Source organism: Dermacentor albipictus, chromosome 1 (assembly GCF_038994185.2).
Source record: "Dermacentor albipictus isolate Rhodes 1998 colony chromosome 1, USDA_Dalb.pri_finalv2, whole genome shotgun sequence".
Classification (NCBI taxonomy): domain Eukaryota; kingdom Metazoa; phylum Arthropoda; class Arachnida; order Ixodida; family Ixodidae; genus Dermacentor; species Dermacentor albipictus.
The window spans coordinates 103390469-103403974 of NC_091821.1; the positions used below are offsets into that span (position 1 = coordinate 103390469).

General features: G+C 46.0%; 1 protein-coding gene across 4 annotated transcripts in view; it reads right to left on the reverse strand.

Annotated features, from left to right (window-relative positions):
• Positions 1-8064: 8064 nt before the first annotated feature.
• Positions 8065-13506, reverse strand: part of LOC135914200 (GTPase-activating Rap/Ran-GAP domain-like protein 3) — a 557065-nt gene continuing 551623 nt past the window's right edge. For all 4 annotated transcript variants that reach the window (XM_065446945.1, XM_065446944.1, XM_065446946.2 and 1 more), the window contains 3 exons: positions 11866-11986; positions 10077-10258; positions 8065-8635 (listed from right to left, as the gene is read on the reverse strand). In XM_065446945.1, the coding sequence (XP_065303017.1) occupies positions 8423-8635; positions 10077-10258; positions 11866-11986 (516 nt within the window). In that variant the 3' untranslated portion in view covers positions 8065-8422. The remainder of the gene's footprint in view (positions 8636-10076; positions 10259-11865; positions 11987-13506) is intronic.

Sequence of the window (13506 nt, forward strand, 5' to 3'; positions counted from 1 at the left end):
CCAGGCCTGTACTTTTTAAATGTTCAGTAACGCCTGGATGACCTTGAAACTGGATTGAGCGTCTGGCCAAGGGCCTAAAATAACGTCCTCCGAAGCGGTAGGCTGTCGAGACGCGTAAGGTCATTGTTCAAAAGCTCCATCTTTTATTTGCGTATACCGAGTGTCGGAAAAAAAAAGCCAAAAATTTATATTGTTGTCAGATGAATATCAGTGACGAGCGGCGTAGTCTGACATTACTGATGCCGAAAAATAAAGGAACAGTTGTCTGTTATGTCTTGTGAAAGAACGATGATGACCGTGCTACTATTACTGATGGTTCACCAACTATCTGCGTAGTTTTAACAGAACGTAAATGCGCACGAATTGCTACTATACTCCCGGCCAGTCAGGCACAAAAAAATGAACTAGAGCCTGTTATGGTCAAACTTCTGCACCACTGATCTAGCAGAGCTACGAATAATCTTGTGCTGATAAACGCAATCTCGTGCGAGAACTCCGCGGGGTCCTTGCAGCTTGCCACATCAATGTCGCTCAGCTCGTCGGCTCTCCACAAAAGTGGGGGGGGCAAAAGTTGCACGGATAAACGATTTTGTGCGGCCATTCCTGGCTAGCTATTTAACTCGACCACTTCTGGAGGAAGTTACCTGTCGATGCCAGTAATCATAATTTAACGAAGTACGTATGTGGTCCTTATGTCGCAGAGCATGAACTCTACTAAAACATTTGAGGTAGTCATGACACGATGATTTCGCTAACAAGAGTTCAAATAAAGCTGCTAGATGCCGGTATCGACCCATGAAACTACTGGTCTATCGACCATTGCATCCATACGTTCCAGTGCCGTCTACAAAACGGTTAAAAAGTACACACATCTAAGAGGGCATTTCGAGTATTACATTTCTGATGAACTTACGAATTGGCTTCAAGTGTGACTTTCTGTCTGTCGGCAGCTGAACAGAAAAGTCGGAAGAGCTTGCGGCATCTTCATCTGTAAAGCCATTCTCAGTGCCTATTCAGATTCAGATTTATTGGTTCCAAAAAAGTAGTTACAACATCACAAATATACATACGAGGGTCCCAAAGTGAAAGAACTGCAGTGGTGATGAGATACAAGTTGAGCTTTCAAATAGCGCTTTTTGATAGATTGGAGCCTGCATATTCACAAAGTGTATCTATCAATCTTACCAACATTGGCCAGGGCGTTAACCGTTTATTTGAATTTTATGGGCCTTTCAACAAGGTTGCTCCCGCATGGGTGCCGCTAAAATCGACGCTAGATTGTTGTGAGCGAGTGTGAGCGCCTTCTCGTGGGAGCTAGGAGCGATACTTACTTTCTTCCCTGCTTGCCGGGTACTAACAATCCATTCCCAAAGTGCTTATTCCGAAGACTAAAAGCTGAATTAACTTTATTGCCCTCCTATCCAAGTCCTCCGTCAATGAAATATAACATCATCATGGCGCACCCCCCCCCCCCCGAGTATATACTAGTGTGAAGCCGAGCTGCAGTGCTTCTACAGTGTTGCCACACAGGTTCAACACAAGCACTTGTTGACAAAGACACGCCCGCTGTTAAGGCGTGGCTGAAATCTGGGTGGCAAGCGAGAGCCAGCGAAACTGCAGTAGGTATTGTGCAAAACATAGCTTTTATTAATTTATTCTTGAAACACTAACAAATCAACATGAACATAAAGATCATGAAAACACAGATAATATGTACATATACCATACAAAGGTGACAAAGCTGGGGAAGGTGCACATTTTTGATAATACACAAATGCTCGGAACGATATAGTGTGAACATGGTCAACGTCATATCTGAAGCAAAACCGCGAGAAGCAGCAACTCGCACATTTCTGCCACTACCGTAGGCTAATTCTTGTCTTCGTTTCCAATGCCATTCAGGTAATTTGAACAATGCCCAAAGGAAAATGAGTTGAACTGCGGCAATCAGCTTCCTATTGTAGAAGGAGAAGTTTCATATTTAGAAAGTTTTACCCTTGCCATAAAGACTCAGTGCGATGTAGATAACATTAAAACGAAGTTAATACACTTTCGTTTTTAATAGTATTTAGATTTTTACTTGATAATCGTCCCTTGAATTAAGTGACGATTAACTGCTGCAAAACTTATATAGAGTAAAGTGATCATAACGCCGTTCTAAGAACAGCTTTTCCTTTCCTTTTTTGCTTACGTACCGGCCAAGAACCGTTACTTTTCTGCATATAGGAAAAACGCACATGCGCAAGCGTTCCGATACCGCACAGTACTAAATCAGGTTGCAGCATTTTCGAAGCCACACGGATTTGCTTTCGTATCAATTTTGAACTGGAACGCCTGTGTACTTGTAACACTGCGTGTCAGTCACTTCACGTGCACATGAATAGCGAAGAGTTCTCTGCTCACCTAATGATAATTTTTCTGGTTTTTCCTCGTACTCTGAGACTCCTAATTCTGCATTAAACATGATGATCACTGGATTATCATTTAAATCAGAATATTAACAGTGTGGCTGATCACTGACGTTGGCGAGCCTGTACCCCGAAGCAATGTGCCGTGGTGTGATGACAAAATTCGTCCCCAGCACGCGTGGCTTTATCTGTTGCCTAAGCGACTGAATCTGTAACCGAGATATGCACGGAGATATGCTCTGGCTAACTGTATGTGGGCTAGACGCAGGTACACGTTAGACGCAGTGCCACCAACGGTTTCTGTTTCGCAATCCAGGTTCACAGATGAACTTCTTGTGAGCATCCCGACACGTTCCGCCGGACGCCCATAAAGTGTTTTAATTGAGCGCTTTTACTTCTCACTCAGGACATAGATTAGCTGTTTGGCCTCCAAGCAGCACTGCATTCGTTTCGTACTTTAGCGTTGAACTCCAAGGTATGAGCGGAACTATGCCGTTGGACGTTTCTCAGCGTTTCACTTCGCCAGTCGGTGAGTGAACGGAAGTTTTCTGCTGGTGACAGTATGAAAGCGGAGCGCATATACATGGATGCGTTCTTGCTTAAAGGCTCAGTGGTGTGAACCACAAAAGCAAATCAGAAAAGGGCTCTTAACGTCTTGCAAGCTACCCGCACCACAGCGATACGAACGTGTGATTCAATAGCCGAGCTTGCCTCCATGACTGCTTAACATCTGTACCACATAAATGTAAGGGCGGGTCAACCCATCTCACTTATAAGAAAACTTGACCATTAAGAAAAGATGTAATCACAGACTGTTTACGGCTTTACCCGGCGATGTTCTCTTTTCTCGAGTTATCTCATTTGAGTTGGCGTAAATCTGCTTTTCTTGAAACAATGCCCCTTTTTTGTTGCTGTTCTTAGACGTTGCCAGTGACTGAAGAGAAGAACGTGAAACACGAACACGCAGAACTAAAGACAAGTCAGTTAAACACCAAGGTGCATTGATGAATGATCACTGAGTCATGAACTAGTGCCCGAGACAACGCAGAGAGTTCCGCGAAAATCCACTTATATTGCTGATATTACACACAGGTTTTTATAATATAGCACAAAACGTTTTTCATCCATGACAGCAAAATAATGCTTCTTAGTTTTGGAGATGATCCGTGGACGCACGTACATGGGAGAGGAAAGACAAGAGCTAATAGACGCTCCCATAGTGTGGCGAGTATATGATATACACACATCTTCTATATACATACAGACTTTTATTTTGGTTGCACTTTAGCTTTTAAAACAAGTTCACTCAGACGTCTTACTACGTCTCGTAACCTTATCAGGGAATGATCACGTAAAACAGAAAGCGCTTGCCGTTGATATACATGTGCGAATGGAAAGCACAAGCTTATTAAGGTTTTCGTGCAACCAAAAAGACACCCTGTGTACGCGTTACATCTAGTGGCTACACTGAGGAGAGGCTGCTTGGAAACAACAACGACGTGTTGCGGGGCGATGGTGATGGAGTTAATAAATCGAAAAAATTGTACTCTCAAGGCTTGTACCTCACATTCGAGACAGCAACAGAAACGTGAACACTGGAAACAACAAGAACAAGGTGTTGGGAGAAAAGAAAGTAACATCAACAACTAAGAAATACTTGCTTCATTTTTTTCCCCACTGCGCCGAAATACTCGCCCACCACCTTCACTGTCCATCGTACTCTTTAAAAAGCTCCTCCTCATTTTACCCTCTCCTTTCCCAAATTTGACCAGAATCCAAACGAAAACGCAATATGCGCCCATTTGCGGTATCGAGAGTGTATTTACATGCATCGCGCATACAAAAATAAATAAGCACTCCTTTGTACGCACAATGTTATTTTTTTTCTCCGCGTTACCCATGGGGAAAGAAACGAAAATAAAAGACGACGGAGCTGCGCCACCTCGGCGTCCGGGCCGCGTCAGGCTGCCGCCCCGTCGCGGCGAGTAGCGCCGACGGCACGCGCCCGCGAGCTCTACATCACTAAAGAGCCGAAAGCTACCGTGGCGATGGTTTGTCCTCGCTGTACAAAAAACGTGTGCAATGTTTTACAAATATATTAAAACGTTGTACAAACTGTACACTCATCCTTAAGTCCACAAGTTTTGTCGAGCCCTGTACTCGCACTCCGCATTGCGTCGGAGCATCGCTAAGCTCGGGCGCTCTTTGCGCGCATTTGTGTTTTGTCTTCTCCCTCGTCTCCTGCAGCAGCTGCGCAATGCTTCCGATGTTCCTTGGTTGGGCCAGCTGTACGATGCAATGGATGCGTCTGCAATCCGTCTAATCTTCTCTACCCTTTCTCTGTCAAGCGCAAGACCAGAACAAACGGTGGCGGAGCACCTCACCCACACGTCGCCGTCGGTTGTTCCAATCGTCTTTCAGCGTGCGAGTACTAAACGCTCGAGGTTCTCGGGGAGTGGGTCTCTTTCTTGGGAGGAGGGGGAGGCGCTGCAGTAGACGCGCAGTTTCACACAGCTGCACGTAAGAAATGTTCTAAGCTACCTGATCGTAACGAATGCCGAAGTTTACACACTTGAGCATGAACAGGATTTTAGCGTGGAATACACTCACAGGCAAATAGCGACGTGAAATCAGAACAGGGACAGCAGCTTGAAAACTTTGCAATGTGTGCAATGGCTGAAACGGTAGGGATTTAGCTCCCTGGGTGCATAAATTTTAACCCGTTAGGCGGGAAGCTATAAACGAGAGGAAAAGATGTCTTGGCATAAAATTTTCGACTGAAGATGCCACCGTGGGTGCTTGTATAGGTTAAAGTGAGTCTTGCGCTGTTGCACTCACTGCGAGGCTAGCAAGCGTTCCCTATTGAGGAGCAAACTCACGCGATTGAAGATCAAAACGGTAGATATAGATGCGTTAGCTCTAAGTATGCGCTTTTTCGTGTTTTCAAACTGCAGTTAGAGCTACGGTTATAGAGTTCACGTTAACACCCACCCTTGTCACAGTGGCTCAAACATTCGTTTATATCACACAGGCAACGAAAGACGAACAAGACCCGTCGTTAAGCGCCAAAACTATAACATCGGCCTCTCTAATGCCCGCAAATGAGCTCGTAATCACCCACCTCTCATCGGTTGGCAGAGCTGTTTCGAGACATAACTTGTTTTAATTTCTTTTTTTGTTTGAGTTTACAAGCAGATGCGTGTCACGCGAAGTTCAAGCTTCAACAATTCAACGCCTGGCCACTCGTGAACGATTGCTGGCGTGTTTTGTGATGCTCTAAAAACAACAAGGACAGCTTAATATTCTAATCTACAGCCATAACGCCCTCGGTGTATATACAGCTTTACAGTTTCTTAGAGCATGAAAGAAATGACGTGACAAACTGTTGGTCGATACAACGAGTGGCATCAAGCCAGAAGGAAAGGCAGTCGTGTCACGCATCACACACCCGGAGAGGTTTCTTTAGCGTCTTGGGCTAATTGCTGATGGGTTATGACGTATGTTATGGAAAAGGTAAGGCTTATATACTGGATGAACTCACATGACGGGTATGAGCAGGTGTTGTGTACTTGTTTTTTTTTTGTCTTTGGTTTCGTCGCACACAGGCGTGTAGCACAGACGACAAGAATGCCATGTTGCGTGCCGCTATTGCCCGGTCGGCCACTTGCATTGCCCCCTCGACAGCATGGGGCCCCCAACGCGATAATGAAACGAAGCCCGATATACTTGGCGTCTTGTGCCGCCACTTCACTGGGCAGCCCTAGAGTGAAGCTAGTTACACGGACACCTCATAGCGCTTTGGGGATGAGCAAGACTTGAATGTTGCAGAAGAACAAGCCAAAAATACACCGCGATGTCGCCCGACTTTCCCACATTTTTTTTTTCCTTCTTTGCTGTCACACAGCAATAATTCGCTCCCCTTACTCCTCACGAGAGAAAACGACAGGCAGTATGAAAAAGAAAATTGAGGGGAAGAAAAGGAATGGGAAGCACACTTTCAGGTCTGGATCTTAAGAATAAATGTAAACTCTAAGCAGATCCATTCAACCTTATACAATACATACAAGGCAGTGTATACTCCCGCGGTACCTCTGTTTAAGCGGTTAGAGTACCACTCCCGCAATAACACTGCGAAAAAACACAGTGGTTAGGTGGAAGTGAGTTTCTTGAAAGAAATGATACACTTAAATTGACTGCCAGCGGAATAAAAAAAAAAGAAAAAGAAAAAGTGTGTTACGCGACGTGGCACAATGACAGGTTAGTCAGACTAGCAGAAATCCAACAAATTCCCGTTATTTCTTCTAACATCGAGCAACAAACGTAGCTAGCAGCAACATTGGCGCGGAAAACAGCGACAGCGCCGGCACGCAGGAAAATAACGGTGTAAGCGCACGTCACAAAACAACAGCGGATCACAAGCAAGGGAAGATCCTGTGTACGCTGGTACATATTCAACAAATAAGGTAAGAAGAAGGTGGGGGGATACGACACCCATCACAGCTCCTGCATCCCTTGGTAAACGGTTAAAGTGCTGCTTTCAGTGGAAAACGAACGATCGCCTGAGTTGACCATTAAATTCAACTTGCTCGCCCACTCTCTGTTGCTCCTTCAGATCCATTCTGTGGATATGTAGCGAGCAATGCAGCACAAGTTACTCGTCTTTAGTCTCAGGGAAGTTACGTGCAAGCATAAGAAGCGAAAACAGATGTTTATGTCATTTTCATCAGTACAACTTGGATGTCCACAAGAGTAACGCATATTTTTTTCATATAGCAGACGTAGTCTGGCTAAGGAATTGGCAATATTAGAGGACATTTCGTTATTATTTTTCTTTTCTGTCATATTTCGACAAGTTCTTATTAAGCATGACGCAACCATTTGTGTCTGTAGTTCTGCCAGAAAATGCGGCCATCGGTTCAAACCCAAGCTCCCTTCATTCTTTTTTTTCCTTTAGAAACATTTTGGGTTTCTGGAACATCAGTCTCCCACGGTCACATTTTTGGAGGCCATCTTAAGCGTTCCGTCTGGAACCAACAAATGTGTGAAGAATTAATTCTGCAGCTAATTTCGTAGGAGACTTACTACACCGTCTGCACTGAGTATACGTACTTACGTGGGTTATAAGCACGAGACAAACAAACAGTTTCGAACAGGAAAGCAGTTCGAAACGCTGCTTTGCCGGACGCCTCTCACGGACGTCCAACCAGCGAAGCGCCAAGAGCACTCACGTGAACTGCTCCCCAAACCGGTGCGGCTGCTCGTGTACCAGCCATTCGAGCAGCTGCCGCCAGATGCTTAAGGCAGAATTGAACAATAACCACAACAACAAAACCTATGCAATCCTTGACGTCTTGACAGGCCACAGCGTGACGTACGCAGAACGTCACCGAAAGTTGAAAGTACAGACAGCGACTCGTATGCGAGCATGCGGATGTGAAAGAAATACCATGACATATTTCAAGAGGGCGAACGTAGGAAAGGACGGCACCACTACGACTTTTGTTTGAGCGATGAAAGCATGTGACCGGACATCTACTGTGTTTGCTTACAGTTTGACAGATGTTGAAGAAGAACAATTATATATATATATATATATATATATATATATATATATATATATATATATATATATATATATATATATATTAGAGTGCGCATGTGCCGCACATTGAAGACAACGTCAGGTTTCACACACGAAAACAAGAACGGGATCTTACACAATATATCAGCGAAGTGAAACGAGGCCAACAATGTACTAGTAAGCTTTTTCCAATGCCTTCGAGTGCAAACGAGGCGTGTTGGGGAGCAGTCGAAGCAGGCCCCTCTCGGCGCTCCGCGTCGAGTACAAGTGATCGCGCGTCTTGTTAAGCGCGTAAGGTCAACGGAAAACGTCGAGTGTCTCGCCGAAGGGAAGGACGAATAGGCGGCTTCGCCGACGTGTCTGTCGCCCGGGCCCCGGCGATCAAGGAGTCTCGAACGCAGGGATGTGTGGCGCAGCCCAAGGAGACATGGCGCTAGTCGTGGTTGTGCGGACTGGGGGGAGGGCTAGAGCTGACGCTCTTGCCCAGGCCCGAGTCCGAGCTCGCGGAGTGCGTGTGGTCCTTGTGGAGTCCCGGGCGCCTGGGCGACACCGATCGGTATCCGGGCAGCAGGAGCGGCATTTGGGGTACGGGCGACGCGGTCGCGCTCCGGCTCGGACGCACGTCCGGCCGCAGTCGCGACCCTTCCTGCAACGACACGGGGCGTACAAAGTCGGCTGTCATCTGTAAGTCGCCGAGGAGCGGTGCCCAATGGCACAGCGTCTCAGACAGTTTAATTCTGTGCACTACCGTTCCAAATTACTGAGCACTGAATTTCTTGCTGCGATAAAGCAAAAGTAGTAGAGTTGTTTTCATTTTGCCACGTTATTTCTAACAAAATAGTGCACACTATCAGTTGCTACGAAGGCGTAGTGATGATATCATCTTTCCTTTCCAAGTTCTTTTTTTTTTTTGTGGTTGTAGTCAATTCCGAACGAACGCAGTCTGGTTACAAACACCGGCTTAAGTGTGTGTCTCACAATTATCCTATTGGAGTTACAGGGTGGGTACCATGGGAACGGACGCGCAGTCGAGTACGGCAGAGAGCTAGCTGGGGAGATGAAATGAGAAAATTTGCAGGCATAATATGGGTTCAAGTGGCGCAAGACCGGGGTAACTGGACATTGATGGGAGAGGTCTTCAGTGGACATTAAATAATAGCCCAATGATGATGATGAATAATCACTTTACAATAATAAATAATTTATATCTTAAATCTGGTCATAACGCTACACGTTATATTTTTTTACTTAAATTTGATGATTTTATGCCACAGTAAGCGAACATGGAGTGGCGTGGTATCTCCATCATTTCCTTCCCACGCTCGAACGTTGACGGCTCTTCCAGCTGTTTGGGTGGTGGGTAACTCACAGGTAATTAGCGAATGTGGTAGATAATTTAACGGATGTGGGGACTGAATATGTATCTAAGACTGCACAACCTGCTTCTTGGTTTACCGCATAATGAACTACCTTTTTCAGCAGTAAATAAGATAACGCAAAAAAAAATCGTGTTTCCTGTGTTTTTTTTTCTTCAGAGAAATTTTTTGCTGACGGAAAACCTGGTGCATTATGAGTAGGATACATAGCCAAGTGTGGACTCGACTTAATAATCTTACAACTATAGGCGACATATAATGGAATTATTTAGAAAAGACTCTGTTTATTGGTATCAGTTCATGAGGAAATGCGACCAATAGGAAAAACTGAGAAATGTTGCGTTCTCTTGTGGATCAAGAGTTCTCATTTCGATGGGTGAATAGGGTGCTCTGACTAGTGGTTCAGAAAAAAAAAAAAGAAAACGCCGTGTGTGCCTACATTCTAGATGAGCCGGGTGGTCAGAGATAGCTGATCCACGCACTCAGTTTTAGACAAACGATTGATTGTTTCTTCTTAGATCCCACTTTTTTACATTGTTTTACATCCTCTGCTGACAAACGCGGTGCAATGTAGGGCTGTATTTAGACCCCTTCTTTGCTTTTTTAACGGATCTCTAAGCCTTAGGGCATTGCCTAAGAGCGAGTTTTCAGAACACACCAGGTTTCATGTGCACAATAGGCCACTCGATTTACCATCGCGCGTAGACTGACCTGGAAATCGGGCGACAGGTAAGACGACCCAAAGGACGGCGTGGCAAGCAGGGGCTGTGGTGACGGCAACGACGGTGTCGGCACCCGCCTCTCGCAGGGTGAGTTGCCAGTGAGGCAACTGAATGAAATGCGGTACACTCGCAGCGGCTTTGCTCCGTCGTTGGAGCCCGTGCTACCCGTCGCTGTAACGGAATGAACAGCACGCAGGTCAACACAAGGTGCGCTGGACAGCTGGTCCTGAGTCGGGAAGTTCTGGTACAGCCAATGCTAATCTACGCCACGTGAGGTTAACGCATGCAGTGGTCTTCGTTTTTTATGCGAAGCATACTAGCCGCACAACCACGCTCTTCCTTGCTGCGCCGCGCGCGGCCGCGTAGCTACCATATGACGTCATAACAGCTGCAAAAGCGGAGGCTCAACTCGTGCGCTCGCTTGCGGCCGCGTAGCTACATAGCCGGGTCTCAGCTCGTGCGCTCGCCTGCGGTCGCACAGATGGTACTGCGGCCTAACTCCCGCTCCTCCCGCTAGGACACTGACGTCACAACAGCTGCAAGCCGGGCTCAACTCTTGCAAGATGGGCTGGGTGGGAATCGAACCAGGGTCTCCGGAGTGTGAGACGGAGACGCTACCACTGAGCCACGAGTAGGATGCTTCAAAGCGGCACAAAAGCGCCTCTAGTGAATGCGGTGTTGCCTTAGAAACGAGCTGTTTCTAAGGCTCAGGCGTGCGTCGCTTGCTCAGGCGCACATTTCGTTGCCGCGCCGAACGCTGCGTTGCTCGACACTCACCGCGTCCAATGCCGGGCGCGTAGTCGCTGCGCCGTAGCCTATTGTCTTACACCCCTTGGCGGGTCGACGGGAACGCTGTCGCGTTCCACTCTTGAAGACGAAGCAGAGTAACGCATGAGTTGTTTCTTCGTCTAGCCGAACCAAATATAGCCAAGCAACAGCAGTTCACCAGGCTAAACAGTGGTTCAACAACTAAAATAAAGGCTAGTATGCTTCGCATCCTGGGCTTAACCTTAGCTAAGCCACAGCCATTTTTTTTTCTTGCATTGTTTTGCAAAGGCTTTGGAAGCCGACTACGTTCATGATTAGACACATTTCTTAGAGTAGGCCGAAAGTTATGTTGTGCTTGCACCCCGCGCAATTTCACGAGGAGGACATGGGCCTCCACGCTACACTTCTATTGAGCAAGCGTACATAGTCTTACATGACTATTTCTTGTTAGGCTAATTAGTGAAATATACCTATTATAGAAGCTATGTCTGTCCTGTGTGAATGTGTCTCAATTTCGCACCCCTCTTCTAAGAGTCATATATTTTGAGTCCACCTTCGGGACCACATCTCGACGCAGGGAATGTGTAGGGTGGGAGCTCAGGGAAAAATATGCAGATGTGACATCTCTCAACATCTGAGCTCTTTGGTCTTTTCTTCTTTGTGACAGTTAGCTCTCACTCATGGTTTAGACATAGCCCTGAAGAAGTGACCTCTACTGGCATTTGGAAGCCGGACTTCTGTCCAGAAATCTACAGGTATACCGACCACCCTCAATTTGAGCATCTCACCAGAATATAAAAATGACTACATAATGTACGAGATTAAATGACTGCGATATAGTCATGCTCAGGGAATGAAGATGAGAGAAACGAAAGTTTCCGCAGAAGCATTAGCCGCTTTCTTCACTCCGGGTTGATCTGCATCTAAGCACATTTTATAAAGCTACCCCTAAGTAGCTAATAGTGCTACAGCAAGCAAAACGATAAGATGGTAAGGAAGGCAATACGCACACTCGCAATGCGGCGATGATGGAGGCGACACGCTGGAATCACGTTCCATGCGGTCTTCCTTAATGCGCTCTTTCCGAACTTGAAAGAACTCCGGCGCGGTGCTCACGAAAAAGATGTCACTCTGGAAACAGCAATTCAATGACAGTGTAGGTTAGCGAGAAATAACTACACCCACTGGGAATCACCTTGCCACCAGTCGCAGGCGCAAGGTCACCACAAAATTGCGTGGAGTCAACCTCCCTCCATCTAGGAATTAGAATGCGTCTTCACAATATATTCATATTCAGCGTCAAACCTAGACAAACCACTAGCAGTTGCCATAATGAAAATTAGGATTGCGGCAGTGCTTTTCCAAAAAAACAGACTACTTGTGTCTGTTGCGCTGATTAGCACACAGGGTTGTGCCCTCGAAAAGAGCGAATGAGTTAAGACATGCCACACCTATGTATACAGCCACCGTCGGACTAAACCGGAACGCGCCTGAAAGGCCTTTTCGACAGATCTACTGTGCACGGTGCTGGAAATTTCTGGTTGGGATCCCTTGAATGTATTAGCTTGATGCTTCTTGCTTGCAAAGAATCGGGGCCGAATTTACAGAGCTCTTCGTTCGTAAATAATCTTTGTCATTGGCTGGCTGCTTTCATTGTGAGAGACATATTTACTTATTCGTAATCAAATACAAGCATTGAGTACAAATACTCATTCAGAAGGAGGTCTCATAGCACACGGCTTAAAGGGGAACTCCTGTCAGAAATTAAGTGGAAATAAATACAAAAATAGCAACAAAACAGCGTTACGTAATCAGTTGTAACAATGCAATGACAGCGAGTATACATGAGTAATATACGCTATAAACTATAAACACAGTGAATAATGCAAAAGTACAAAAAAGCAACAAGAAAATATAGCAATGTAAATTAGTTACACAACGTTTAAGAGTAAAGAATAAATGAAAAAAGTTCTTTCTTAAACCGCCCTAAAGATAAAAATTGCTAAGCACTTAACGGATTGGCTGGTTTTTACTGTTACGAACAATTCTAGCGTAAGAGCTTTTTCGTGAATGCCAGCCCGGGGCGCTATGCAGAAAGCGCCGAGTTTGGCAAAGTTTGGGATCTCTGCGAGCACAGGCGACGCCTTCAGATGAATGAGCTAATGGTATCAAGACATCAAATTCAATCCTCGGCACGTCTCCAGCTTCATTGGCTTATCTGGGTTCACTCTTTGGTTATCATAACTTGAGCGTTACCTCATCGACGGCTGAAAAACTAGCAGTCACCTGGTCAAACCGTCGGTGCCACGATAGCTTACTTATCGTATTTGACCGCCCCAAGAACTTCCCAAAGAGAAAAGTGTTTTTGTTTTGTTTTACTGGCGAATCTTGCCTCTGCTATGTCTCAAACTATGACTGCGTAAATACTAAGGAGGACGACGCAGTTTGCTTCGTCGGCCACCTAAACTTCCGTGCAAACGGGATCATAGTGGCCGATACAGAGGCTTTAATGCCGAAGCGTCACTTTGTTGTCGCCAGTGGTTGGCCCGTATCCCTCGGGCGTTTGGAACATCCCGGCTGCTGCTTCGCACTGCGTGCTCGGCGCTCTGACAGTGCCACGGTTGTCCGAGACGGAAGGAGTCCGCGCCACA